Source organism: Mastigoproctus giganteus, chromosome 7 (genome assembly GCF_048544385.1).
Source record: "Mastigoproctus giganteus isolate SK-2022 chromosome 7, ASM4854438v1, whole genome shotgun sequence".
Taxonomy (NCBI): Eukaryota; Metazoa; Arthropoda; class Arachnida; order Uropygi; family Thelyphonidae; genus Mastigoproctus; species Mastigoproctus giganteus.
The window spans coordinates 130,521,741-130,547,634 of NC_143581.1; the positions used below are offsets into that span (position 1 = coordinate 130,521,741).

The 25,894-nt window shown below is 36.8% G+C and overlaps 1 protein-coding gene across 1 annotated transcript in view; it reads right to left on the bottom strand.

Annotated features, from left to right (window-relative positions):
* Positions 1 to 4,490: 4,490 nt before the first annotated feature.
* LOC150083201 (polycystin-1-like) overlaps positions 4,491 to 25,894 on the bottom strand; it is a 154,741-nt gene continuing 133,337 nt past the window's right edge. The window contains exons 37-41 of the mRNA XM_090378431.1: positions 25,735 to 25,855; positions 23,292 to 23,548; positions 22,931 to 23,102; positions 4,790 to 5,992; positions 4,491 to 4,750 (exon numbers count right to left, since the gene is read on the bottom strand). Of these exons, the coding sequence (XP_090234557.1) occupies positions 4,491 to 4,750; positions 4,790 to 5,992; positions 22,931 to 23,102; positions 23,292 to 23,548; positions 25,735 to 25,855 (2,013 nt within the window). The remainder of the gene's footprint in view (positions 4,751 to 4,789; positions 5,993 to 22,930; positions 23,103 to 23,291; positions 23,549 to 25,734; positions 25,856 to 25,894) is intronic.

Consider the following 25,894-nt stretch of genomic DNA (forward strand, 5'->3'; position numbering starts at 1 on the left):
TCCTGCAATAACTTCTTCCAGCTGGTTAATATGAGTAACTTCTGTTGAGCTCTCCGACAGCTGGTGGATTGCTGTTCCTTTAACTGTTCATCTTTTGGAGATTACCGCGATGATCAGTCTCTAGGATGTGATGCTCATTGTGGACAGTGTCTCTTCATCGGTTTCTGTTGTAGTCTGCTTGTCCAGCTCGTTGTGCTGTAGCTGGGTACGGGATGACCATTGTGTTCTGATTGAAACGTACAATGTTTCATGTATATAAGAATATTGTTAATGTTTGTTTATTTTACCATATTTATATGTATAGCTGATTTGCTAGATATTTTTGGCTAGACCCTGCTTTACTCAATAAATGAATGAATGATTTTTAACTGAGGGTGAATTTCCATGTTGTGCAGCTGAAACATTCGGTATAACTGACTGCAGAAACCGATTACATCCGACTAAATACGCTCCAGATGGAACAGATCTCAATAGTCTTCAACTAGATTTGAGCAGAAATTGTTCAAATGAGTGACAAGTGAAGAACTCACTATACTGTCGTCACAGAGGACATTATTATTAGCCATATGGTTCAAGGAAGTCTGCGGCTTTTGGTGCACCAGCCAAAATAAATTTATGAGTTACCATGAGAGAGAGAGAGAGAGACAGAAGCAGAAGGGAATCACCAAGAAAGAGAAGAATGATGATATCCAGCTTAGGACCCTGGGTGTGCTAAACCCATTCTCACCAGATGTGAGCCCTTGGGGTTATGAGAAGCAGTTCAGCCTAATTTACTAAATACAAGATAATCATATATACGGGCTTGTTGCTTGTACAAGTTAACAATGTCTTGATTAATGCAAAGGATGCGTAAAAACGTCATATAATATAGGATATAGGGATGTGGTCCGTCCATTCCATGATAAATTCTAATTTTAGCAAATTTTATTACAATGTAAAATGTAGGAAGCCTTTAATAGCCTTTTAATATTAGTATAAATACTTCTAAAAATGATAAATATATAAAATAACATTTGTATTTAATCCGGTGCCTTCTTTTTCTAACTTGGGTGGGGCGACTATGGATAATTGCGTTTCTGCTCAACACCTTTTGAAGTAATTTCTTGAAAAAAGCTCTCGGGGTTGGGAATATTATCCATTAAAAATGCAGCATGACACCGGACTAAAAAATACCAGTTTTATTTTAAAAAATAATTAAAAAAAACATACTGAAGCTTTCAAAAGACAGCTACATCCTTTATCAGCAATAACATGATAAATAAGGCGCCTATAAATATCAGAGCCAGACTCATGATGTGGAACTGAAAGAAAGTTTTTGAAATTTTTAAAAGTCTATCGATTATACGTGCGCCCCATTGCTTCACTGATGTAGAGGATGTTTTTAAAGTCGCCGAGGACATCCATTTGTATTATCTGCGATTAATCTTGCGGGAACAATATATAATTTGGTTGACGTACAAAGACCTATGTAAAAGGTTACAGTATAAGACATTTTGGAATGTGCCCATTCTGTGCTAAACCCTCTCAGACTTGACTACAAATGTTTTCGGTGTCATAACACGTCCAATGGAATGTTGTCAGATAACTCACGACAGTATCCTTAGTTTTTCAAATGAGTGTGGCTTGTTCAGAAATGCTACTCTTCAAGATACCCCACAGAAAAGCTACGGTGATCTTCGTGGAGCGAGTCCCTTAGAGGTCAAGCAATCTTCAAACAAATTTCATTGCCTGCAGTGACACCATAAAGGTGTGTACGGTTGGGTCGTATTTTTTTGAAAATGTCCTTCCAGACGTTCCACGTCGCCCGTTTGATCTATGAAAAAATCCTCAAACATTCCAAGATATCGTTGGGAGTCCACTGTTACTTGCAAAGCAACTAAGATTGAAATATTTGTCCACAATAATTGAATTTCCGTTTTAGGGTGATCGACACGGATTACTCATAAGTGAATGGCGTTACTGAGCGAGTGACTTCGCTCGCGGACAGTGTATGTTACCATCTGTTGTTACTTTTCTGATCTGCGTGCCAACCAAATTATGTGATTTTCCTGCAAGTATAACAGGAGTGACAGAACTGTGTGGGTTCAGTGACTTTAAAAACATCTTGTAGTATATACAGGATGTTTTTAAATGTCCCTCGAGTCACTCAAGTTTGAGATGCGCATATTATACGTCTAAGAACATTTTTAAATGTGAAATAATTTGACGACTTCCTGCGTTAGGAGCAGGCAATCCTTAACTTATCAAATAAACACCATTTATCAACTTTCGTTGATTGCGGTGAACTTTTGCTGCAGCCCTTCACTGCTCGTATTTTATCGAAGTTCAAATTTCATGCAAATGAGTTTGACAAGTGACGTCAATCAAATCAGGAATCCGACATTGCTCGAAGTTTTGCATATTTTAAATTACTGTATATAGGTTGCGTTTTTGTCAGATTACTCACATTTCTGCGGGCCGGTGAAACTTCAGCTCTATAAGAGGTTACGTAATTTTTCATAACTCAGATTGCGTAAGGAGATGTGACAGTTTCTTCCCTGTAATATTAATGTGTTTACATTTCAGTTGTCGTAGATTTGAAATGTTGTAAAGGTTGAGGAAGTCATATCACGTTCCATTTGATTGACATCATGCTTGTAAATCAAAAGGATATTGCGCAGTTTGATCAGCAGAAGAAGAGTCCAGTTAAATACCAGAGAAGTGTGGGGGAAACTTGGTTTTTTGATGGAGCGCTTGTTTTATTTTCATAAAGTACTTTTTTTAACGAAATATGGACAAACCATCTCACTAATTCGAGTACGAAGCATTTTTTTTATCTATTTATATTATCCGTATTAAAGCATATCTGTATATTCACAGCTAAATTTTAGGTCAGATCTGTGCCGTATTAAGCTGAACTAGTTTTCATTTAAACAGAGTATTATTTGTCTTAAATGGCCATTGTTTTTCTTTTTTCGATCAAATTGTCATGCTGGTATGTAAAGTTTGATTTCAATATGAAATGATTACTTTCGTATTTTTAACGTTTAATGTTATAAATAGATTTCGCCATTTCATTTCCTCTTTAAGATTATGCTAGTAACGTCTTATGTAGGGTACTTAGATGCGGAATTAGTTTTCATTGAATTAAATCTTTCGAAACTAACATAAAAGCAGTTAATTCTTAGCTCATTTTTTTAGTTAAAATTGTTAGAAAATATTTTCCACTCTTACGAACATTGACTTGTTTTAATCACTGGACATCGAGAAATGATTCCAGTTTGTCCAGCAAAGGAAACGACACAGAATTTCTATCGATCAGAGTAAAGAGCTAATTTGGTAATTACTCTCATCCCCGCTGCTGATATTCATCATTCGGCAAGACTTCATTTTAACTATTGCCAACAACAGAAGATTTAAGCTTACATTTATGGATTCACCGATATTTGCAGTTGGAATCCATGGATTATTTAAAAGTCCTCGTGGCTAGAATAGTCGTTAGGATTGTTATACGTGTAGAAAAGGAGTGGGTTCGAATCCTTTTTCGTCGCAATATAACAGTAACGAATTAAGGTGATCTCTTATAGCTACCCATTTAAGCAAAAGCATGAGCTTTTAACTCCTCTCCTCCGGAAAGGAAAAAAAATTCCTAGTAATATAAACCATTATGAATTTTCTATAAATCTGTTTGGGCACAAAATTCCTTATATCTTAACGTGTTGACCAAACTGTGAAAATACATACATCGGTTTTGCCTGAATGCTGTTAGTCGAACAATACCAGCATGCACCAGATCATGTTGATGTTGTTTCTTTGGATAGACGAGAGAGATCTATTTCCAACATACTGCTGCAAGATGTGACAATGTGTTCCCGTAAGATGACATTTAAGGTGAGGAAATATGAAAGGTATTAGATTATACGGGGAATGTAAAGTGTTATATTTGGTCTGTCCTACTTTCAGTTACGCATTATTAGTCATTTAAGATGTTTCTTCATTAAAGAAATTAGCCTGTTGAGTTCTGCTAAATTGACCAAGAGAAGTTTTTTTCCATTTTAACTTAAGTATTCACCAACGCACTTTTCTTTTGAGTATGATGAATTTTAATGGTTCATAATGGTTTAATGAAATCATACTTCTACTGGATTATATTTTGAAAGATAGGAAGGAATACGTGGATAAAATGAACAACTCAACATCATCTTGAATTCAATTATATTCCTGATGTCACTATGGTCTCTAAATTCATAATATGTTTGTTCCTACTTTTCAACCCATTTCCTGCCCCTTTCCAAGCCAGGAAATTTTTGAGAGAGAAACACACACACACACAACAGATCGTCGGTATTTGAATGCTGTTAAACAAAAAGAGTTTAATGGAAAACATTTATTGAATTACACGACACTAAATTACACTACAAAAAAGTAAATCACATCTAATGGACAAACATGGGGGAAGGAAGGCATTTTGACATTATTGATGTATTTTCCAAGGCAATAATGCCAAATAATTACATGTCAGGATACAGATCCTCTGTAATCTCTCCCCAAGAGAGCAGCGACTCCCGTCTTTCCTGATTTCGCCTCGCAAAGAATCCTCCTCTCGCTGGCTGTTCCTTGGTGCGATAAATGTCTTTTAGCGCGCTCTTGTCATTCATATTCAGTTGCCCGTCGAAGTAGAAACTGTTAATGTGGTGCAACAGGCGATCTACTTTTTCGGGAAATTCATGGATCTGATCATCCAAACTCTTCTTTCCGCTGCCAAATGCATCTTTTTTGCTCACAGAAACTGCACTGCCGCCGCCACCACCGCTATTACCTCCACCCATACCCATGAAAGCTTTAAACTTTTGGAACATGAAGCTCATGATTTCGTATTCGTTACTCTGGTTGTCAACGTTGCCCTTCACCGACTGGAATGCACTGATGATCAGAGTAACGAAAATGTTCAGAAGGATGATGCTTGTGATGAGCGCGTAGACAAAGAACGTAAGAGGTCCCAGAACTGGCGCCGCCATACACAGTTCATCGAAATCAAAATTACCGCGCATCATCTCAAAGGAGGTTTCTGCAGCCGTGACGAAGGAGGAGAAACTTTTAAGAGAAGTTCCAAAGATCAAGTAAAACATCTGGACAAAGGCCAGGAACACAACTCCAAAGACAACAAAAAAAGAGTTGAGATCCCGAGCACACAATGCTAAAGTGCTGTATAGCACACTCATCCTCTTGTTGAAACGCAGCAAGCGGGTGAATTTCAGGATAGAAATGAACATGAGAAAGGCAACCAAAAATCCAAAAAGTTCATCTACTGAAGCCACGTACTGCATTTTTAAATATCCGTTACCGTGCGTCCTCTCGAAATATTTCAATATCTTATTAGTTTTGAAAGTTCTGTACATATAGAACACGATGGCACTATAAGAGAGGGCAATGACCATCATCTCAGCCCAGTTCCAATAGTTGAGAAAGTAATCTCCTCTAAGGAGAAGGAAATTCTTCACCTCCCTTACAGTAAAGTGAATGACGAAAATGACAAAAGTAAGTTCGCATATGAGAACAAAAAGACCAAATCCTTGGTGGTATCGCATGAGGCGTATGGGCTCGATGCGGTAATAAGGAATGACCCCTCCTCCTGGCTGGAACTCCGCCACGATGGTAACAATCCCGAACAAGTTGACTTGCGCGTTATAGACGGAAAACTCAACAAAGACAGCCCTGGTACCAGAATCAATCCAGTCTGAGGTCTCTAAACGGAACATCTCTTGCTGTAGTTGCTCTCTAGTGCCCCTGAGGGGGAATACATACCCTCCTCCACCGTACACATCGTTTAAAGCCCAGAAAGGTAATCCATTCAGTTCCTTGGCAGTTCGATAATGGTATTCGTCTCGAGTTGAATTGTCTGCAAGTTCCTCCCATCCTGGTTGGTAACTAGCTTTGTCTTCGTCCAAGATTCTAGAATAACCACGGCATGAGGTTATCACTGTTTTCATAACGTCTTCGACATTGCAAGTTCCTGTAACGCAGTGGAAAAATAAGAACAGAGTTACACTATATAACAGAGAATACAAATTTTTATTATCACACAGAGTAAAATCTTCTCTCTTTCAATACTACATGAAAAAATTTATAAGGAGACAGAAATTAATAAAGCTTCTTTTGGATTAAGGAATTTTAATTTTAACATGTAAATTAACGTTCTTGTTGTACTTAAATTTTTCTATAGTAACATAAAATGCAAGAAGATATAAATATATTATGAAGTAAACCTGGTGAAACAAATTAGCATTTGCGAAGCTGCAACTCGTAAAAAAATGACAGTATCAGTGTTACAAAGCCAGGATGATAATAAATAATAATTTGTCACCTAGGATAATTCGAAGTAGAAAGATAAAATATGCCCTAATCATTAAGTATATACTTATCTTTTTAAGGCAATAAACCCGCACCCCCTCAAACCAATCCCCGTACAACAGATTTCTTGTTTTTAGTTTTTTTTAAGCTTGTACAGGGTTAGATAAAAACAATTATTTATTTTGAAAGTGATGCCATTTCGCAGCTGTTGCAGTGGGGCTCTGCGGTTTGTGTTCTGGAGTAGTGTACATGGAAACATTCAGTAAAAATGGCGCAGTGGTCGAATAAACATCGCGCATTTTCTGTCGAAACGTTTTTTTAAATCAGGTGTGAGTACTCAACGTGAATTTAAACGCTGCTGAAACGTCGGAAGAAATGGTAGTGTGTTCCAAGTCGAAAGACCATAACATATTGGATTTATAAATTTAAAATAACAGCGCCTGTAACAGATATGAAACCTCCAAGGTCGGATGCGTACAGCCCGTATTCCGTCAAAGGATCAGAATGACATTACAACGCGGTATTCGAACTTTCGTTAGTCGCCAACCATGATAATTCAACATTATTGGAACGAAGTGTACGCTAAATGTTGCTTATCGACTTAAGTTCTATCCGTATAAAATGCAATTGGTTCAACAATTACTTGTTCGTGATTTGGATACACGTTTGAATGTCTCAATCTATTCGCACAGAAGGTGACCCAGACCTAATCAATCGTTTAATCGTGAGTGGTAATGATGCCCACTTTCATTTGAATGGGTATGTAAAATAACCAAAAGTTGCCGTTTGGTGTGGGCCGTCTACTTTCGGCACCATCAGTCCATTCTTTTGTGAAAAATGTTAATGGTTCGGCTGTCACAGTGACTTCAGCCCTATATATAAATATAGCCTCAAGATTTGTAAGTGAGAATCTTTACCAAAAAGGAGTCAACGTACGAAATGTTTGGTTTCAACAGTCCTCTGTTACAGCACACACACCCCAAGACTTTCTATGGACTTTTACAGGAAATGTTTCAAAATCACATGGTGTCTCATTTTGGTAACATAAATTGGCCACCAAGATCATCAGACTTATCTATTTGCTATTTCTTTTTATGTGGTTTTCTTACAATCCAAACTATATAAACCATCCACGGGAACTTGAAAAAAAAGAAGACCACCACAAATACTTCGATTATATTATTAAACTGTAATAATAAATATTTCCAATTTGCGCAAAAGTCATTACATTTCATTTTTAAAGTGGGTAGATGTTTCTGCCAGACCCTGTATAACTAGAGGGTATTCCTGCAAGAATCTCTTTACAGTCGTGTTGCCCTCCTTTTAAAAGTCAGTTTCTTTTCTGAAATACAGTTTCCAGACCTATACTTTCACATATTCTGGGTCGTGTTTAATGCCATGAAATTTTCCATGCACTGTAAACAGGAAGCTTGGAAGGCACCCTACAAATCACTGATAGGGTGCCAATAGGGAGAAGAACGTCATTATCCCTCTATGTAAGATTATGGCATTTGATATAATGTACTTGACAACCACATTTGGTATACTGTATTCAAGGTCTGGACACCACGAATCTTGCAAACAAGATTCGTGGAAATCAATGCACATATGAAGAACGATTTAGAAGGTGTGGACTGCAATGTATGTCAATTAAATGTTTAGGGGAGACCTGATTAAGGTACATAAAGTGCTGAATGGATTGAGTAAAATGAATGGAGAAGGTCTTTTCTCTCTTCTAAGCGAGAGCCAAGAACGGGGGAAGGGGAGGGTTCAAATATAAATTCAGGTAATAACAGAAGACTGGATCTCATGAGGTTTACCTGTGTGTAGCCGGTTGTCGAACACTGGAATAAGTTGCTTCCCAGGTGGCAGGTAGTGAGTCTGGTTAAGTTCCAAGAGGAGTTGAAGGTACCTTGTGGGAATGCGTATAGAATGCAGGGAAAGCTCGCCTCTTTGGAATCGTTTGACTTTACTAATACTAAATACGATTTATATTTCCCACTTAAACAAAATATAACTGAAGTTTTTTAAAGGAATTAAATTAATATTGTATTAAAATACATTACAGGCAATTTTTTTAATTACAAATGAACTCGCCAAGATTCGCTTTCCCATGACCGATGATCAATTCATTGCGAATATTCTACTGTACATACAAAGGATTGTTCAACACATCAGTCAACTGTTTGGCTCATCAATAGTAATTTAACTGTTACCCTTTAATACTGTTCGCATAATCGAAGAATTCTTTAATAATCTGTCTTATCCCCCCTCCCCAAGTAACTTGATTATATATCAGTTTATACATTACGTTGAACGGGGAAAGAGTTTCCTGGTAATCCGTGGATAATCTGATCAGTCTTCGTTTGTGCTAGCAACATCGCCAATTCTTCAGTCACTTAGGATTCATCGTGGAGCCGTTTCTTTGTAAAAAGGTATGGAACTGATTTGTAGTGTGTAGAATTATTTTCTAAAACATTTTCATTTAGCGTTTTTTGAATCCCTTGAAAAATTCAACTGCTTCCACTGAAATGAATTCAAATGATGTTTAAAACTAGCATAATAAAATAAAAATCCGTTCCTTTAAACATAATTTCCTGGAATATAGTCGAAAGTTTTTAATACTTGTAGGAAATGGCTCACGTATTGACCAAGTCAAGAATATTGATTCCCGTGGCGTTATCTCTAACAAGTTGATGCAGAAATCAGTCATTTAGATATCCAAGAACAGACTGTTATTAAGCGAGCGCTCCAATCTGTCCCATACTTCATTATATGCAACTCCTAACATGTCTTGTTGTTCCGATTTCGATGTTATTCTGATATTCACATCCTATGGATATGCTCTTATTCAATATTTCTGATTAAAAGCATACCCCTTTCATGCTGGTCTGTACATGTTCCATAAGTTGTACTAAAACTATTTCAGTCTTCATACAATGACACCAGGTTTCTGATATCCCTATTATGTCAACATCTGTCGATTTATCTAATAATTTAAATCTATTAAATCTATTTACTACGTATCCAGTGTTGGCGTACCAACAAGAAAAGCTTTCCTCTTCGAAACTAACCATCAAACAATAGTTGTCTGTGATAGCAGAACTCTCACGTGCTTTCGATTTCTCACACTGTTCTCTGTCCCAGTTTATTTTATTTTTCATGGGCTGCATTTACAAGCCTTTAAATATAACTACTCAACCAATTACTCTCTGATGAATCCCAGTCGCAAATATCAAAAGAAAGAAAGAATGCCCTTTCTTTCTCAGTAGTAATTTATACTTAGATATTTCTAAGTCGAAATTACTCCCGAGTAGTAAAGTGCTAAGAGTTTAAGGAGGAATACCGCTGCTGATCAATCAATTTCACGGGCCACAGCATTACGTCATATAGGCAGCTGAGAGTTGAAAATTTGTCTGGCACTAGACCGAAGTACACTCTGAATAATAACATCCCCAAAAGGAGTGTGGATACGGTTCATTATCTGGCCTCTTCATCAAGCATGTATAGTTTAGTCTGATGCGTAAATATCCCATTTTGATAAAGCGGCTTTTCCTAAATACCTGTTTTGTGTAAAGCCAACGGATAGAATTGCGGTACTGTGAAAGGGTTAAAGAGCAATAAGCTGGAAGACAGCTTAAGCGAGCTGTTTATTATTAATAATGACTAGCTCCATTACAGAGCCTTTTCTCAACTGTCTCGTCACAAGAAATATTACTGCAATTAAAATTTAACAGTTAAGAAATAGTTGCTGCTGCAGAGAATCTGATATGTACAGAGTAAAAAGTAAAATGAAAAACAGGCATTCTCTTTTTTGATTCTTTGGACAAAATTCAAAAATAGGTTTTATAGAGTTTAGTTTAAGAATTTCTACCACGTGACCAACTTACGTAGTCCTCCGGTTCACCATAAAGGTGTTCGAGATCAGGGCTAAAAGATAAAAGACAGAGGGTTGTTATAAATGGCCGGTCCTTGAGGCGGACCAGTAACAACAGTATTACAAGAAGGGACAAAGCATGGTGTTCCTCCTATTTCTAATTTTAATAAAAGATATTGATGAAGGGGTGCGGTCAAACTTTACTGATGGTCTGAAGATAAGAACGGTGGTTAACATTTCGAGTCAGACCATATTGCCGCTTAAGAGGTCTCGCGCGGGTTGCATATATGGTAACCAAAAATGGTAACTAAAACTTAATTCTTCTAACGTACATTTGCAAAACAGAAATATTGAAGATGGCCGCGGGAGATTACATAAAAACGGTTCAAGATTAAAATATTTAGGTCTTACGATTCAATTTGATACGAAACCTTCCGTAGTGTAAACACGCGGCTAGGAAGACAATGTTCTTTTCATGATTTATAAGGACTTTGCCAGTAGGGAGAAGGGCACCATTATCCCTCTATACAAGATGTTTCGACTACGCCTAAAGAAAGACAGAACCTTCAAAGAAGGGTGACCATATTATTGTCAAATGAAAATCGTTATGCATGCGAAGAGTAGCTTAGAAGGTGTGAAGGGACAACCAGACATCCAAGGAGAGATCTGTATAAGAAAATGAATGAGAAAGGCTTGTTCTGTCTCGTAGATGGGACAGGAACTAGTGGGGGTACGAATATAAAATAACAGGTGACTGGATCTCACGAATTTCACCTATGGGCAGCGGGTTGTCATACACTGGAATAAGTTGCCTCCCAGTGCGGCAGAGGTAGAGTCTGGCTAACTTTGAAACAGAACTAGATGGTTGCCTTGTGGGAATGAGAATAGTACGAATATTATACTTTATTTATTTATTTTTTGGCTAATGCAGAAAAAGTCCAATTTAGGGTTGGACCGATATTGCTGACGAAGTGAAAAGCAACTTCGAGAGGCTGTGAATACCAAGTCCTGGCTTTATTTACATAAAGATAGAAGAAAGTTGTGCTCACAAAACCAATAACATCTGCTATTTATCAATACACGTTTCATGTTTTTTTATTAATAAATTTTGATCGAGAAAAATTATTACTACTTTTCTAGGAAGACTCTCTCAAATTACATTATAGCATCGGCCTCAACTCATATAACTGATTTCTTACAAAGACTCAGCGAGCGGCTTTAAAAGATTTTGAAAATGGAGTGGAAAATTATTGGATTATAAATTGAGCATTTCGACTTGATCCGATAAGTTTCATGAGTAGATAATCTTTGAATAAAAGCATGCTCCGCTGAACGATGCCTTAGGGTTGTGGTTCTAAATCCTTAATTCACGACCCAAAACTGAAATATAAAAGGTTTTCTTCGATGACGGACTATAATGTAATATGGACAACACATAATTCCAATTGGTTTGGCTGCAGTCGATTATGCGTGTATTTTTGTGCAAAATTAGAGCTTTTATTAGATATTGATGAGGAATAATAAAAATAAATAATTTTATTTTATAGTTTTCTCGTAACTGGGGACATAGATCATAAAAAAATAAACCACCATGGGCATGGGACGAGTAATGCAACTCCGGAATTTAACCCGAACGAAACAGGTAATAATTCTCATGAAAGATGCGTGCCTGATTTTATATGCCAGGTGATCGATGCGAACCAGGCGATTTATAAAATGGACAAGGCGTACCTTCTTAACGCGAAATGGAGATTTCTTGGATAAAGCGCTCGCTGTTTATCAAGTGACTACGACTTACGAAACTTGAACATTGCGTAGTACACCCACACTGGCGTCTCTTCAGCACGGTCATTGACTTCCTGTCTGGCAACGCACGTTACTCTTCCTAAGCTTCGTCTCCTTAAACATGCTTGGATGTGTGTTTTGTGTGCGTTTTTAATTTATTTTTTACGTTAAATGAATGGTTTCGCTTTTGTACTGCGGAATACTTCACTGAGTCCCACTCCCGTGACCTGGAATAATATATTTGTGGAACTTGAGGCATCCTATATGTTTGCTAACATTGTGCAGATGCATGTGTGCTCTTATGCAGTTAGACAGATTGACAAAATGGTTTCTCACTGTTATCTAGGCCGAGGGATATTTTATCATCGAACTCTTGCTGTTTCCTGAAAACGGATTGAGTCCGTATCACAGGAAATATTATTCAATCTTGAAATGTCATCAGACCTTATTTGGTGTTGGATTTACTATCATTTTGTTGGAAATTTTTTCACTTTTGATGATGTCTGGTTTCTTGTTTAAAATCAAAGTCAACATCAGTGAAATATACGCAAATTAATGAAATATGATAATAAATGAAATGCACAAAAATTCTGTTAACCTTTGTGTTTTCTCTGATCAATTTGTCCGTTTTTTTGCGAAAAGTTTCGATTTAATTTGCTTTTGTGTAATGAAATTAATTTAACAACTTTGTGTGTACCATTGTCGGAAGAGTTGCTTTCTTAATTCTATTTTCATCAGGCAATTACGCAGTCATCTAAAAATTCTCTAATTAGTATGTTTAAAATTCGAAACTTATCAAGTAAATTGCTGGATAAGTTTTACCGCGTCTCTTTTAATTTCAAGAAGGTTACTGTAATATTTACGTTTCTCTAACCTGATGTACTGATCTTTATTCTCCCTCCAACCTTTTTGATCTCTTCGGCTTGTTACAGTACATGTTACTTTCCAGCCACTGAAATCGAAGTAGTTCATCGAACATTCTCTTTGAAACGATTTACTAAAATTTCGACACTTTTACGCAGGATAAATGATACTTTTATTAAACTGCTTTATATTTTTAGGCATCACCAAAGAAGAAGACTATCGGTTAAAATACTGCCTTGATACTCAAATGCAGACTAGAACTTGCAATCTTTTCTCTAGGCGATCCATCTGTCTCACAGATCCGTGCCGGGTTTGATTCAGACTATACTCCTGCCGTCTTTCAGCTACTGGTATCGTGAGTGAGTGAGTGAGTGAGAGTGAGAGAGAGAGAGAGAATGTGTTTTGTTTGTGAAGAATTATTTAACCATCTTTTGTGTAATGAATAATATTGATGTAAATACACCATAGAAAACTCTTAAACGAAAAAACTACGTTTGTAGTTTGAAGGGGCATCATTTTATCTGTTTCAAGGCTTGTTGGCCCCACCATCGAAGGGCCAACAAGCCTTTAAACGGTGCCGTCTGGGTGGTGGTGGTGCCCACCGAGAATAGTCTTCTCTTTTAGTGAAGCGTTACTTATTCGAGGTAGCGTAATACATGGCAACTCGTTGTGAAGGAGGAGCACAATATGAGATACAGATAAAATGATGCCCCTTCAAACTACAAACGTAGTTTTTTCGTTTAAGAGTTTTCTATGGTGTATTTACACCAATATTATATAGAATACGTACACTCTTAAACATATGATGCTTTATTGCATCAATCTTCATTTATACATATTTATTTATATTCAATCTTGCATCAAGTTGGTATTATTTATTATAGTTAGGAAGGGGGACTATTTTAGTGATCTAAACACTTCATGCTTCCTCCTCATCTCTTTCAGTCCCCTATACACTTCAAGCTCTACGAATCCAAACCTTTTAAACCGTTCCTCTTAATGATAAGTGCTCCACACAGATTTGGTTGCCCTTCTTTGAACTTTCTATCTATAAGTAGCCTATTTAGATACGGCCTTCAGACATGAATACAGTGCAGTTTCAGTTTCGCTATCATTTTATACGGAACGACAATGGCATCTGTGTCCGTAATTGCAAACATCCGATAAATCATTCAATCTAAATGTCAGCCCTTTCATCTGCAAGTTACTGGCAAGATGAAAGGGCTGACATTTAGATGCGTTAAACCTTATTTGTCATTTATCAGATAATTTTTGCAAAAGGTGCAAATTCATTAGCAGCAATATAACCTGCTTCTGGTCATCCTCCCAACTTTCAAATCTTCAGCAAACTTTAACAGTTTTCTTGATATCAGAGCAGATTACTACGTTTGTAGTTTCAGAATTTTTCCCGGACTGCTTTACCTATTTTGAACCCTGGATTTCTCTTTTGTTGGTATGGGGTATTTTTTGTCGAGTTAATTATAATGAGGTAATGATCACTGTTCAATGGGTCCTTATGTACTAGTGATGTCTTTCTTGCGACGACCATTCCGTTTGTTGTGTTGTTAGTAATCATGTCTTTTCTATATATATATTGTAATTAAATTATCAGTTATTATGTACTGAAGGAAATAGAGATTACGTACATGATACACATCATAGAGAGGTACCAAAAAAATAAAAATAAGTTTACTGTCTTTACGAGGGACGGCCACATAGGGTATGAGGAGTTTACGAAAAAATTAGCGTGGTACAAGTGGACCTTTCGAAAGCGCGGCTGTTGTTGTTGAGTAAGGGGTGCACAGCCTATATTACACCATTGTGTATTATATCTCTACAAGTGTAAGTTCGCAGGCTGAAAAACCCCACTCTTCCGCCTGAGCTCGGCTAACTACAATCTTGATTGTGGACAGCCTCAGAAATTCTTCCAGTCATCAATGGGAATCGAACGTAGACCTCTCCAACGAGTGTCAAAACCGCTTTCTGTCACGTGGGACAGAATATGCGGCATAAGTACCTTTGTACTGGGATGCTGGCCATTCGGCCAGATTTCCGGAATTAACATGTTAGTCTGGGATTTCAGTTATGTTTCTTATAGACTTCTTTGCTTGTTCATGTTGGTAAGTGCGCATGTGTTCCGTCGTTTAAGAGGGTTATTTTCTATATGTTTGCCACTTCTGTCTGTATTTGGATTCTTCTCCATACCAGATGATTGCTGTTTTGATCTATCATGATACAAAATGGAGGGCGTAATTGGGCCACTTGGTTTTCTGGTTCTATATGAATTCTTGGCAAATGCACAGATGCGCAAAACAAATGCACAAAAACATTCTGAACCTAACACAGGTGCAGTAAAATAATTTTAGTTCAATGCATTTTCCCCATCGGTGCTGCAGAATTTTTAATGTCTTCCAAAAAAAAAAAAAAAATCCAAATGCTCTAGCACCATTTATTTACATCATTAGAGCAGCTATCGAAGAAACAAAAAAAAAAAAAAAATGCAAATCATCTATGAAGTGGTGCCTTATCCTGATGGAACAACATATTGTGACACAACTTCCATTCCTTTCTCAAGATTAAAGTTGCCTAATAACCTAATATTGTTTGTCTATGCCAAAGTCAGTCAATAAAGGCGCCTCCGTAGCCAGCTGGGCAGGAGCAGCAGTGCGTAGCACACGCTTCTTGATTAGACCGGGGTTCGAGCCCGTGCCCACCAAATACGGAGGATGCGGAAAGGTCAGGGAATGACCACCGCATATCCCTGGAGCAATATGGCGTTAGTTGCTAATGCTCCTAAAAAAACAAATAACAATAAACAGTCAATAAAATTCCCTCAACATTCCAAAATATAGATGCCATGACCATAAGCACGAAACTTTTTTGATGAGGAGATCCATGATACTTAATGTTTTTTCTTCCATCAGAATTGAAATTATGAACCAAACCTCATCCACAACAAACTGTCCACAAGACAGTGGACCATCGACCAAAGTCCACCAGCTATCTGGGGTATCATTTCCTAACCTCCATCATACAATATAAATCGTACCAACCTACTACCCATCAGATCGAAATGCAACCTCACTGGATCACATACAGCGGGGGGCAAAAAAAAAAAAAAAACTGCATCACCTTAAAAAAAATAACATTGGTAGTGAAACGTATAAGATATTGTTTGATTACAGTCATTTTGTTTGTCACAAAGCAAAGGTATTGCATCAGCAGTTTCTAAAAATACGGCGTTGCAAGGGTATATGGTATATACGCTCATTAGTATCCTATTTTGCGCAGGTGTAAGCATGGCTCCATATGTTCACTTTACACCAAGAAAAAAAGTGTAGCTGTTGCTCTGTCCCAGGAAGGGCTTTTTACGCGTGCTATCGCTGATAAAATAGGCTGCCACCAGTCAACAGTGTCCGGGTGCTGAAATTAAAGCGTGAAACAGGTGATGTGAAGAGAAGACCTGGATCAGGCCGTAAGAGAGTGACTACGCCTTCTCAAAATCGATATTTGAAACGGCTATGCTAGTGCTGCTGATCTAAAACTGGACTTTGAGATTGACTCTGGTGTTGAAACAAGTGCACGAACTATCCAAAGACGGATTTCGAAATGTGGTCTGCATGTCTATCGGCCCAAGAAAAAGCCTTTTTTGACCCAACAAATGAGGAAGAAGCGACTTGCATGGGCTAAAATGCATGTTTCATGAACAAAAGAGCAATGAGACACCGTCATCTTTTCTGACGAATCGAAATTCAACCTGCATGGCTCGGAATGGAAGCGATATATCAGAAGTCGAAAATCGGAGGCATACCATCCTGACTGTATAACACCGACTGTAAAGTTCCCCGCCGGTCAGATGGTCTGTGAATCAATAACAAACAAAGGGGTGGAGCGTATTAAGTTTATTAACCGAACGGTGAATGCAGAAACCTACACTGCTATCTTTGAGGGAGGAGTGCCTGAAACCCGTTATTAGGGATCACCACACAGACGTCCAAAACTGCATTTTTCGACAGGACTCAGCACCTTGCCACAGAGCAAAATTGGTAAGTTTTATGCTATTTAGATTTAATGATGAGTTTGTCTTCTTGTCTCAAGGTGTAAGTATGTTTTAAGTCTTGTTTTCCTCCTTAAGGTTACTTCAGAAATGCTGGACTGGCACGGCAACAGTCCATGTCCAGATTTGAACCCTATTGAAAATTTCTGGTACATAATGTGATCTAAAATTGCTCAGAAGAAGCCAACAAGTAAGATTCACCTGCAGGAGAGCATTGTAAGAGTGTGGGTCCACGAAATTGGGCAACCGAAGTTGATTAACTCTATGCCAGATTGTTGCAGGGCTGTAATTGCAGCTCCAGGAGGAACAACAAAATACTGAGGACTTATTTTGCTGATTTATAGTACATAAATTGTCATTTCAATTTGTACACGTAAATGCAATAAAATGTGTTTGGTTGTCGTGATTGCCGTTTGCATGATTCCTCGTATTTCCATTAATTGCGCATTTTACCCTTTGGGAAGATATTTATGACAATGAGGTATATCAGGTGGAGTCTTTTTATTGGATTTCATTCACAGAGATATACATCCCATCTAACAAATGCATTTCGAACATTTCTGCAACCCACAATGCACCGCAAAACATTATTTGTAAAATTCACAAGTCATGCAGTGTTTTTGTCCGCCATTGTATTTCCATTTAATTCCATTGAGGTATTTAATAGATCATCCATTGACCCTCAGAAGTTGAGCAGTGACAAAACTTACTGATCTGCCTCTGACGAGTATGTTGCAACTACTATTTTTAATGTTATATTGCAATTAACTAATAATAAGGAGATTTTTTTTCTTATATAATGCATTTTTAGACTGTATTGTCTTTGTTGTGTTGATGGGTGAGGAAATTTTGAATTCAGGGTTTAACTAAAATTTCTCGAGTTTAATTCTTGTCTATTGATTTATATTGAATTACGAATGGTCTAAAAGAAATCGGAATTCTCCTTAAATTATTATACAAGAGAAGAATCATCTTTTAAGGAGGTGATCTCAGAAAACACAGAAAAAGGTCTGACAACAAAATCATTTTCTAAAGAAAATGCAGTTTTTCCTCACTCAGTTTTAATTCTGAACTTTTCATAAAAGTGGCTGTATATTCCCTTCTTTTTTATGCTAAATTATTGAGATGAACCAGAATGATTTTAAATAAGATTAATTCAGATGATACGCACTATTGCTTTAGTTAAGAAGTCACCTATCAGACGATTGTGGGCGAACCAGTTTCTATGATAAGGCCGGGGGTGGGGGGGGGAAGGAGTGACGTAACTTCATTCACCTATCATTTTGTCATAAGCTAAATTAAGACTAGTCAAGGTGACATGAAACCAAACAAAAGATGTATATGATTAAAACTGCAAGGCACATTACTCATAGCTAGCGTGATATATATTCTGGGTATAAATAGTGGGCGTCCTTCTGCAGGAATATTTTAGCGACTTTGCCAGGTTTTAGGGTTTTGTAATGTTTCTTCCTTCTTTTTACCTGTTTTAGTATCCATGCAATCGACGAGTGTCAAACTCTCTTTATCTGTTTCCCCCCTCAATAACATGCAATTGTAAATATTACATTTAATTTAGATTATGAAAAAGAGATTAATTAAAGATATATATTAAATTAGCATGAAGACAGCGATGCACCTTGTGTGTTTTAAATTGCAGATGTTTGTTTTTCTACTTTGTGGGAAATGGATCTTGAAGATCCTTAGGAATAACTTTGATAGTCCATTGTTATGCAGATGATCTTGTCATTTTGGTGAATGGAAACTCAAGATCTGATTTAGAACTCTATGCCAATAAAGCACTCTTTGAACTATCGTCTTGGTCCTCTAAGAGCAAATTGAAATTATCCCCAACCAAATCGAAGATCATGATTTTTAAACAAAAATTAGACTATGGCAGACCTCCAGTTGTAAAACTTGACAAGAAATCACTTCCACTTGTCCGAAGCACCAAATTTTTAGGAGTCATCATCGACGACCGCTTTTCCTTCACTGCACATATTCAACATCTGTCCGTCAAAGTTAAGAGTTTTACCGCAGTGCTGCTCCAAATTACCAGACAAGGCTGGGGACTGAACACCAAAACCCTACATCTATTTTATAATGCTGCCATAATCCCAATTACAACCCATGCTGCCAGCCTTTGGTTTAGACGTACTGCATTTAAAACTGTACAAACTAAGTTATCCACTATTCAATGTTGTTTTCTCCTTGGCCTTCTTCACGTTTGCGGAACTTTTTTTTTTTTTTTTTTACATTTTTACTACATATATACACATAGATACAAATACTTTCTATTTACAATCATCGCATTCTGCGTGAGGAACTCTTTGAATTATACAGCTTCACTTGCAAGCTGTAAAACGCAATAAAAGATATACTACGAGGTATGTACTTGTTTCGTGTGGCACCTGGACGTTTAGTCGAACTCCACCTTGGAAAATCTGTGTTAAAAAAGTAACACTGTCTACAGCACGAGAAGTTGTGCCTGGTTCTATTATCTAGTGCTGCTGCACCAATTTGTCGTCCAGTGGAAGGAGTGCAGTACCAAAGGACAGGAGCCCTGAGGCTGCCCAATCCGAGGGAAAAAGTAAATAAAAGAAAATACATAATTAAATAAAAATATAATAAATAAAAAGAAATAAAAAATTCTATGTATAATTAATATCATTATATACATTCAATATTATTACTAATTTAAGAAAACAATATTTAGTTTCTAAGTTAATAGCTGTTTGACCTAGTAAGGTAGAAATATAAATTCATGAATACATCAGTCTGCTGTCGACTTCTAGAATTAGTAAACAAGATGCGTCTTCTTTTAAACACCTTCTCAGAAAAAGATTGGAATGCTGAACAGTTCTTAGTATCTTGAATTAAAATAATATTGAGGTTGTCAGTCCTAATGGGTTGAGTGCTGTTAAATAGTTCTTGTCTGAAGTCGTCATAAGCCGGGCAATAAAGCAGAACATGTCTCCAATCTTCTACGGCCCCACAAAAACAAAGCGTCAGGTTCAAGTCCAAATCTACACAATTTATCCCGCAGTGAACAATGTCCAGTTATTAAATATGACGTCATTGAAGGATAAAACCATCTCACAACTTTCTTATTTACAGCAAACGTTGCATCTTCAATGAACTCTCTGGTAGTGAGACCTGTTTCACTGGATTGCCATCTGTATTTCCACTTCTCAGTGAATTTTGTCCAAAGATTAATTTTCTCCTGCCGAGTGTCCGTGGCCGGATTACTTAAAATATCAAGGATTTGAGTTGCCAAACCTTCCTTTAAGTTAGAAATCATGCGTCGGTATGCCACATAAAGGTCAACCGGGAATACAACCTGAGATCACTTGTAATGCATTGGTTGATGTTGTTCAGCAGCGTCTGTGTGTTGCCAATATAATCTTTCTCTGCAATGTTAAAAGTTTGGCCTTCACTGTGACATGAGTAACTCTAGGAAACCATATGGCAACCGCATATACTACAATTGGCAAAAATATAGCCTTATAATATAATGCCAAAGTTTTGTGCTTTATATCCCATTCAGCTCTGGAGAACCTAATCACATTGGCAGTAAACTTCTTAATCTTTTCAGCTAAGTTCTTTACGTGGGAGATAAAAGAAAATTTATCATCAATTAAGAGATCAAGATATTTATTTTGAGAAACATAAGGAATTTGGACATTGTTGATATGAAGTTTAGGAAGTCTGTTATAATTCAGTTTAAATAGCAATTGCTTAAATTTTTAAGCAATTGCTATTCTATTATTAATCCAGTTTATTATTGAAAATCATAAAAGCCTTGACCCGCCTAGTATGCATAGCATAAATCGTCAGCATATGTTATTTTATTGCATATTTTACTTTCTTTTAGTAACCATTGGTCTAAAACAGAATTTGAGAGGAGAGACCGAAGGACCGAGCCTTGTGGGCATCCTCTGGAAATGAATTTTGAAAATACCAAATGTTGTGAGATGACTTTTATCTGCCTATATGAAAAATAAGATCTAATAACCTGATATAGTAAGTTATCACACGTTTGCCGAACAGTATAAACTCCAGCTCTACAGACGCTTGCTAGCTGGTAGATGACTTTCATCAACCGGTGAAATACCACCACTTTGCTTATTGGAGGCTTGAAGTGGTGAAACCCATGTTTAGTCTCTAGAGCAAAGTTTCTGGCATCCCCCCCCCCATACTTCTCCTTCAACCCATGCACGGTACTAAGTACTATAGATTTTGATACCTTTCGTGTTAGGGGTTTTCATAAAAAAAAAAAAAAACTATACCACTTGATCTGCATGTTGCGTTTAGAGGACTTTGCTTTTACATCCACAAAGGCATTTCTACGGAATTTCAGGGAATCATTGTTAACCATCAGGCTGATCCCAAAACTAAACGAACCCGATGCTGGAATTTGTTAGTGAACACCTGGCAGAATAGATGGAATTCTACCGGTAAAGGAGCCATTACCAAATAATTTGTTCCTGACGTAACTACACTACTTTCATCATCCACCAGAAAATGGTTTTCACCCTCACTGTTTACCTCCTACATACTAACCGGACATGGTTCGCTTAACGCAAAACACTACCAATTCAGACCCTGTAATACGGTCTCCTGTCGATGTGGGCTACCGGAAGACTCTTCTCACGTCCTTTTTGAATGCTGCATTTACGAGGACCTAAGATGGGCGCTTAAGGCAACGGTTTCAAACTTGAAATACTCATATCTGTCAACAATTTCCAGGCCCTTCAAATCTTCTGCAATGCTGCTTTTAATCACAGGAAGACTTTCAACCTCAATGTTAATTCAAAAAACCAAACATCATAATACAGCCTGTTGCCTCGTCTATCGTCCTGATGACCTCATATACAATATTTTTGTGGTTTTCAAGAACACGTGAAGGTTTTAACAGATGCTGCATTTTTCTGGCTCATACTTTATTAAGGCTCTCCACAACTAAATCTCTGCACAGTGATACCGTCATTATCCAGTGACTTCTGATACCACTCCAGATTAACAGAACAGATTTATATCTAGAACTTGTGCCTGCCTTGCTTATCTTGTTTTTGGATTACATTACTATTGCTGTTTGCCTGTACACCTTTTCTCTCTTTGTGAAATACTTTGGGCAGCACTGGATAAAGACATTTAGTTTTTATTTAATTTTTCTTTTACTCTATTTTCTTCTTCATTTCTTCGTCTTTTGCTGTCCTGTCTCCTGAGAATGATTGTGTGTGTGTGGCCATGGTACATGCGTAGTTGTGGCCTACCTCCTCGTGGTGTAGACGTACACTGGGTAGGCTTTCCACGTGACAAAACGGCCAGAAACAGCGCGCGCGCACACACACACTGCACAAACATAATATTACGCAAATTTCTGGCATTTTACAATGGCCTGTAATCATTACAATGTACAAAGTAGGAATTGAACTTTCGTTCAGGTGCGATCCTACATAAGATACTTTACACGTCTACATAATAGTCTATGGTGGAGATTGGAGGTAATTATCATTCAGACAAATGAGCCCACATAATAATTACCTCCGGTGCTTTTGAACTTTAAAAAGTTGGTATCCCCTGATATTCGACAAAAATGATTATTAATAACTTAAAACTATAACCGAAAATGAAATTAACTAACTGTATTTCTAATAGTTATATCAATGCAGATGAGAAAATTTATTTATCACCACCATTTATTCATGTGCGAACATTAGCTTCATTCCAGAGGGCAGCATCACTTTGAAAGATCTCGAATATCATTTTGCTATACATTCCAACTTGAGCTTCGTTCTGACATTGTATCTGCATTTTTATTAGACACCACAGACTATACGAATAAACTTATCAATTAAGTCAACATAATTAAAAAAAAAAGTTAATTTCTTCTTCAGTAATTGGATTTTTCATGTATAATCTATTTGGTAAGGAGTCAAGATCTCCGATTGTTACACAAAAGAACCTTCAAGATCTTAATTAAAAAGTAACTTCATTAATGAATGCATTTCACATACTTTTCTTTACTCTAACTTGTCGCAGCACAGCATATCCCATTAATCTGTTAACTCTGTCATCAAGAAATCCCCTAAGGCCAAATGGCTGGTCTCCATTATACCACTTTCCAACGATCAGCTCGGGTATTAACGCATCCCTCGTCCACGTCCAAAATGACGCCGTACTGCTGATCTGTAAAATTAATAAATGAAGTTAGAAAATGTTGAATTATGCAAAACATCAAACTTCACGGTAATCACGGACATGATCGAGTACTTTTGACTTTCACATTATAAAAACAGAGAGAGACAACAGTTGAAATTACTCCTATTATTAATGCTTAAAATTATCGCAAGCATACTTTTAATGAAGTATTCATACCTGAGTAAAATCAACCGAAGAGTCCCCTTCCTTAATGAAAGCATTCTTGAGGTTTTCTCTGAGATAGTAAGAGCTGGGATCTCTGTTACCATAGCTCAGAACTGTCAGAATCCAGATGAAGAACATGTAGCCAAAAATTTCACGTATAACAGCTGTCATCTGTAGTTCTTTCATTCTTTCGAGTTTTGCTTCTTCCACAGAGTCCAAATCTGGGGGTTTATACAGAAGTTTCCTTCTCTCTGTTTGGGATAAAGTATCTGAAAGATAATTGAGAAAAAAAAAGCAACTATTAAAAATTAGACACCAGTAGTATAGTTGTAGGGGGAAGGTAATTTAATGTTCGCAGTGCTTTATTTCGTGAGCGTTCGATTTTTTTCTTAAACTAAAATATAGTTATCTCCTTGTAAACTGATTATAACTAACTTTATAACGCATGGATAGTTTTACGTTGTCTAAACTTAACCATTTAGTTTAATTACAACCGTATAACATTTATTGCTGCCATTATCTCTTCACAAGCGACACCATGTTCACGAGTCTTGCACATTAATACACGCGAACTTTGCACGGGCTGCCTAAAGCTAATACTGCATTTAATCTAAGAATTGCTTTTCCATACAATTTTTATAGAATTAAAAAAATATTAATGGCCATTTTTCTGTTTGTCTGAAATTTATAATTGCCCAAATATAAAATTTCAGAAAATCCGTCCACAGGTGTTAAATGAGAATGCGCCTAAAATTCAGAAGTGTAATTAAATTAGGATAATTGTTATGTTATTATTTCTTCCAGCCTTTCTTGATACTACTTGTAATATTTCAATTAGTATTAAGAAAAAAGCATTTCCAAAGTACAAATTGTGATGTAATCTAGCGTACCGGTATGCAGTTTTTTTTTAATTTTTTTATTTAAATCTCAAATAGGTTGAGCGGCACTTGCTTTATCGATTAGGGAATCAATCATCTGATATCACTTCTCTGCATTTCTAGTTAAAGGCTGTTGATACAATACCATATTTTCATTACTGGTTAATAACCTTTATGATCCTTCAGCTCGGTGTTTGCTTTAAAGAATTTTGAGTGTTATCATTAGCCTTAATTCATTTCGCCAACAAGTGGACTCGGAAAATCGTGAGGGCATGAAGTAGATTCCCAGATTTCTTGAAGGATAAAATCTGGTTAAAAAGGATTAAATCACGAAGATTCATCTCTAAGAGGGCAAGGAAACATCTTTAGCTACAGGGTATGCTCGTTTCGAAGTGAGAAGAGATTTTATCAGTAGTCTCTCATACGCTGAAAATGTTATACGCATAATTATTTTGATGGCTTCCTGTATGAATTCATAAAGTATTGTATATTATTTTACAAGACTGTCTTCTTTAAGTTTGCGGTGTTATCTGATGAAAACTGCAGATCGATATTCTCTGGATTCAAAGCATTTGTTGAAAGGAAATCCACTCGTCGCATCTTTCTAACTGATTTCGAAGTTATTGAAGTAGAAGAGATTCTTTCGCTTAGCTGATCACCAGAAGGGTTTAATTTTACTTCGAAAACCGCTCATCAGCATAAATTATTGGCCTGACCATGTTGGACTCATACAGATGTTCACTTACCCGCCCTATTTAAATATGCATTTACTATCCTAATAAAATTTAAACGTACAGTTCTAGATGCAATCATTAATGTAATCATTCTATTCTCCTAGGAACAGCGCGCATCATTTCGTAGATATTACACTAACCATGGTAAATTTAGCCTTAAATATCACAGTTTTGGATAACTGATTTTCATCTCGAGACATTACCACGGGGATAGAATTTACGAGTGTCGTTAATCTCTTTAAATACTTTATTATAGCCAAACATGTGCTTTTAATCTCTTTTAAATTTGAGGTTAATTAGACTTAAAAATAAATAATAATAATTTCCTGTTGAATATATAAACTGTACACACTGTAAAGTAACCTGAAAATTACTTCAATTCCAGAACTTTAAAAGCACTTCGAATTTGCATAAAAAATACTACTGGTGCTTTTTCATAACTTTTCACATTTAACTAATATTTGAGTGCAAATTTGGGATTGCACTGCGTATGTTGCAGTAAACTGATTTGATAATGAAAAGATCAGAAACCATTCATTAGTTAAACCCATTTTAATAAATATTTACATTGGAATCGTCATTTAAAGTTAAAATGAGTATATCTAGGTGAAGGAACGAACAGAGAGTTTTAAATAAAGCGATAAATATTTGTTTTCAGTCATCTAAAAGAGGCCGGTTGCGTTGGGCGACTATCAAAATGCAAGTTTTAAACATTTGAACAACAGTACACGAGATTTCTTGACGCGTTTAAAAGGGAAGTGTTAAAAGTAAAATTAATTAATTTATATGACTGTTGAATATGTATTCTACTGTTTTCCATCGATGTTTAAAAACTGAACGTACCTTTATGTAACCATTCTTCATTATCAGCCAATTCGGGCTTCTCCTCATCATCTTCTGCGTCATCGACATCGTTATCAACGGACTTGAAAATACTAGACAGTATCATGGCTATCAAAAACACCTACAAATAAAGCAAAAACAGTTGAGAGACCACAGCGAG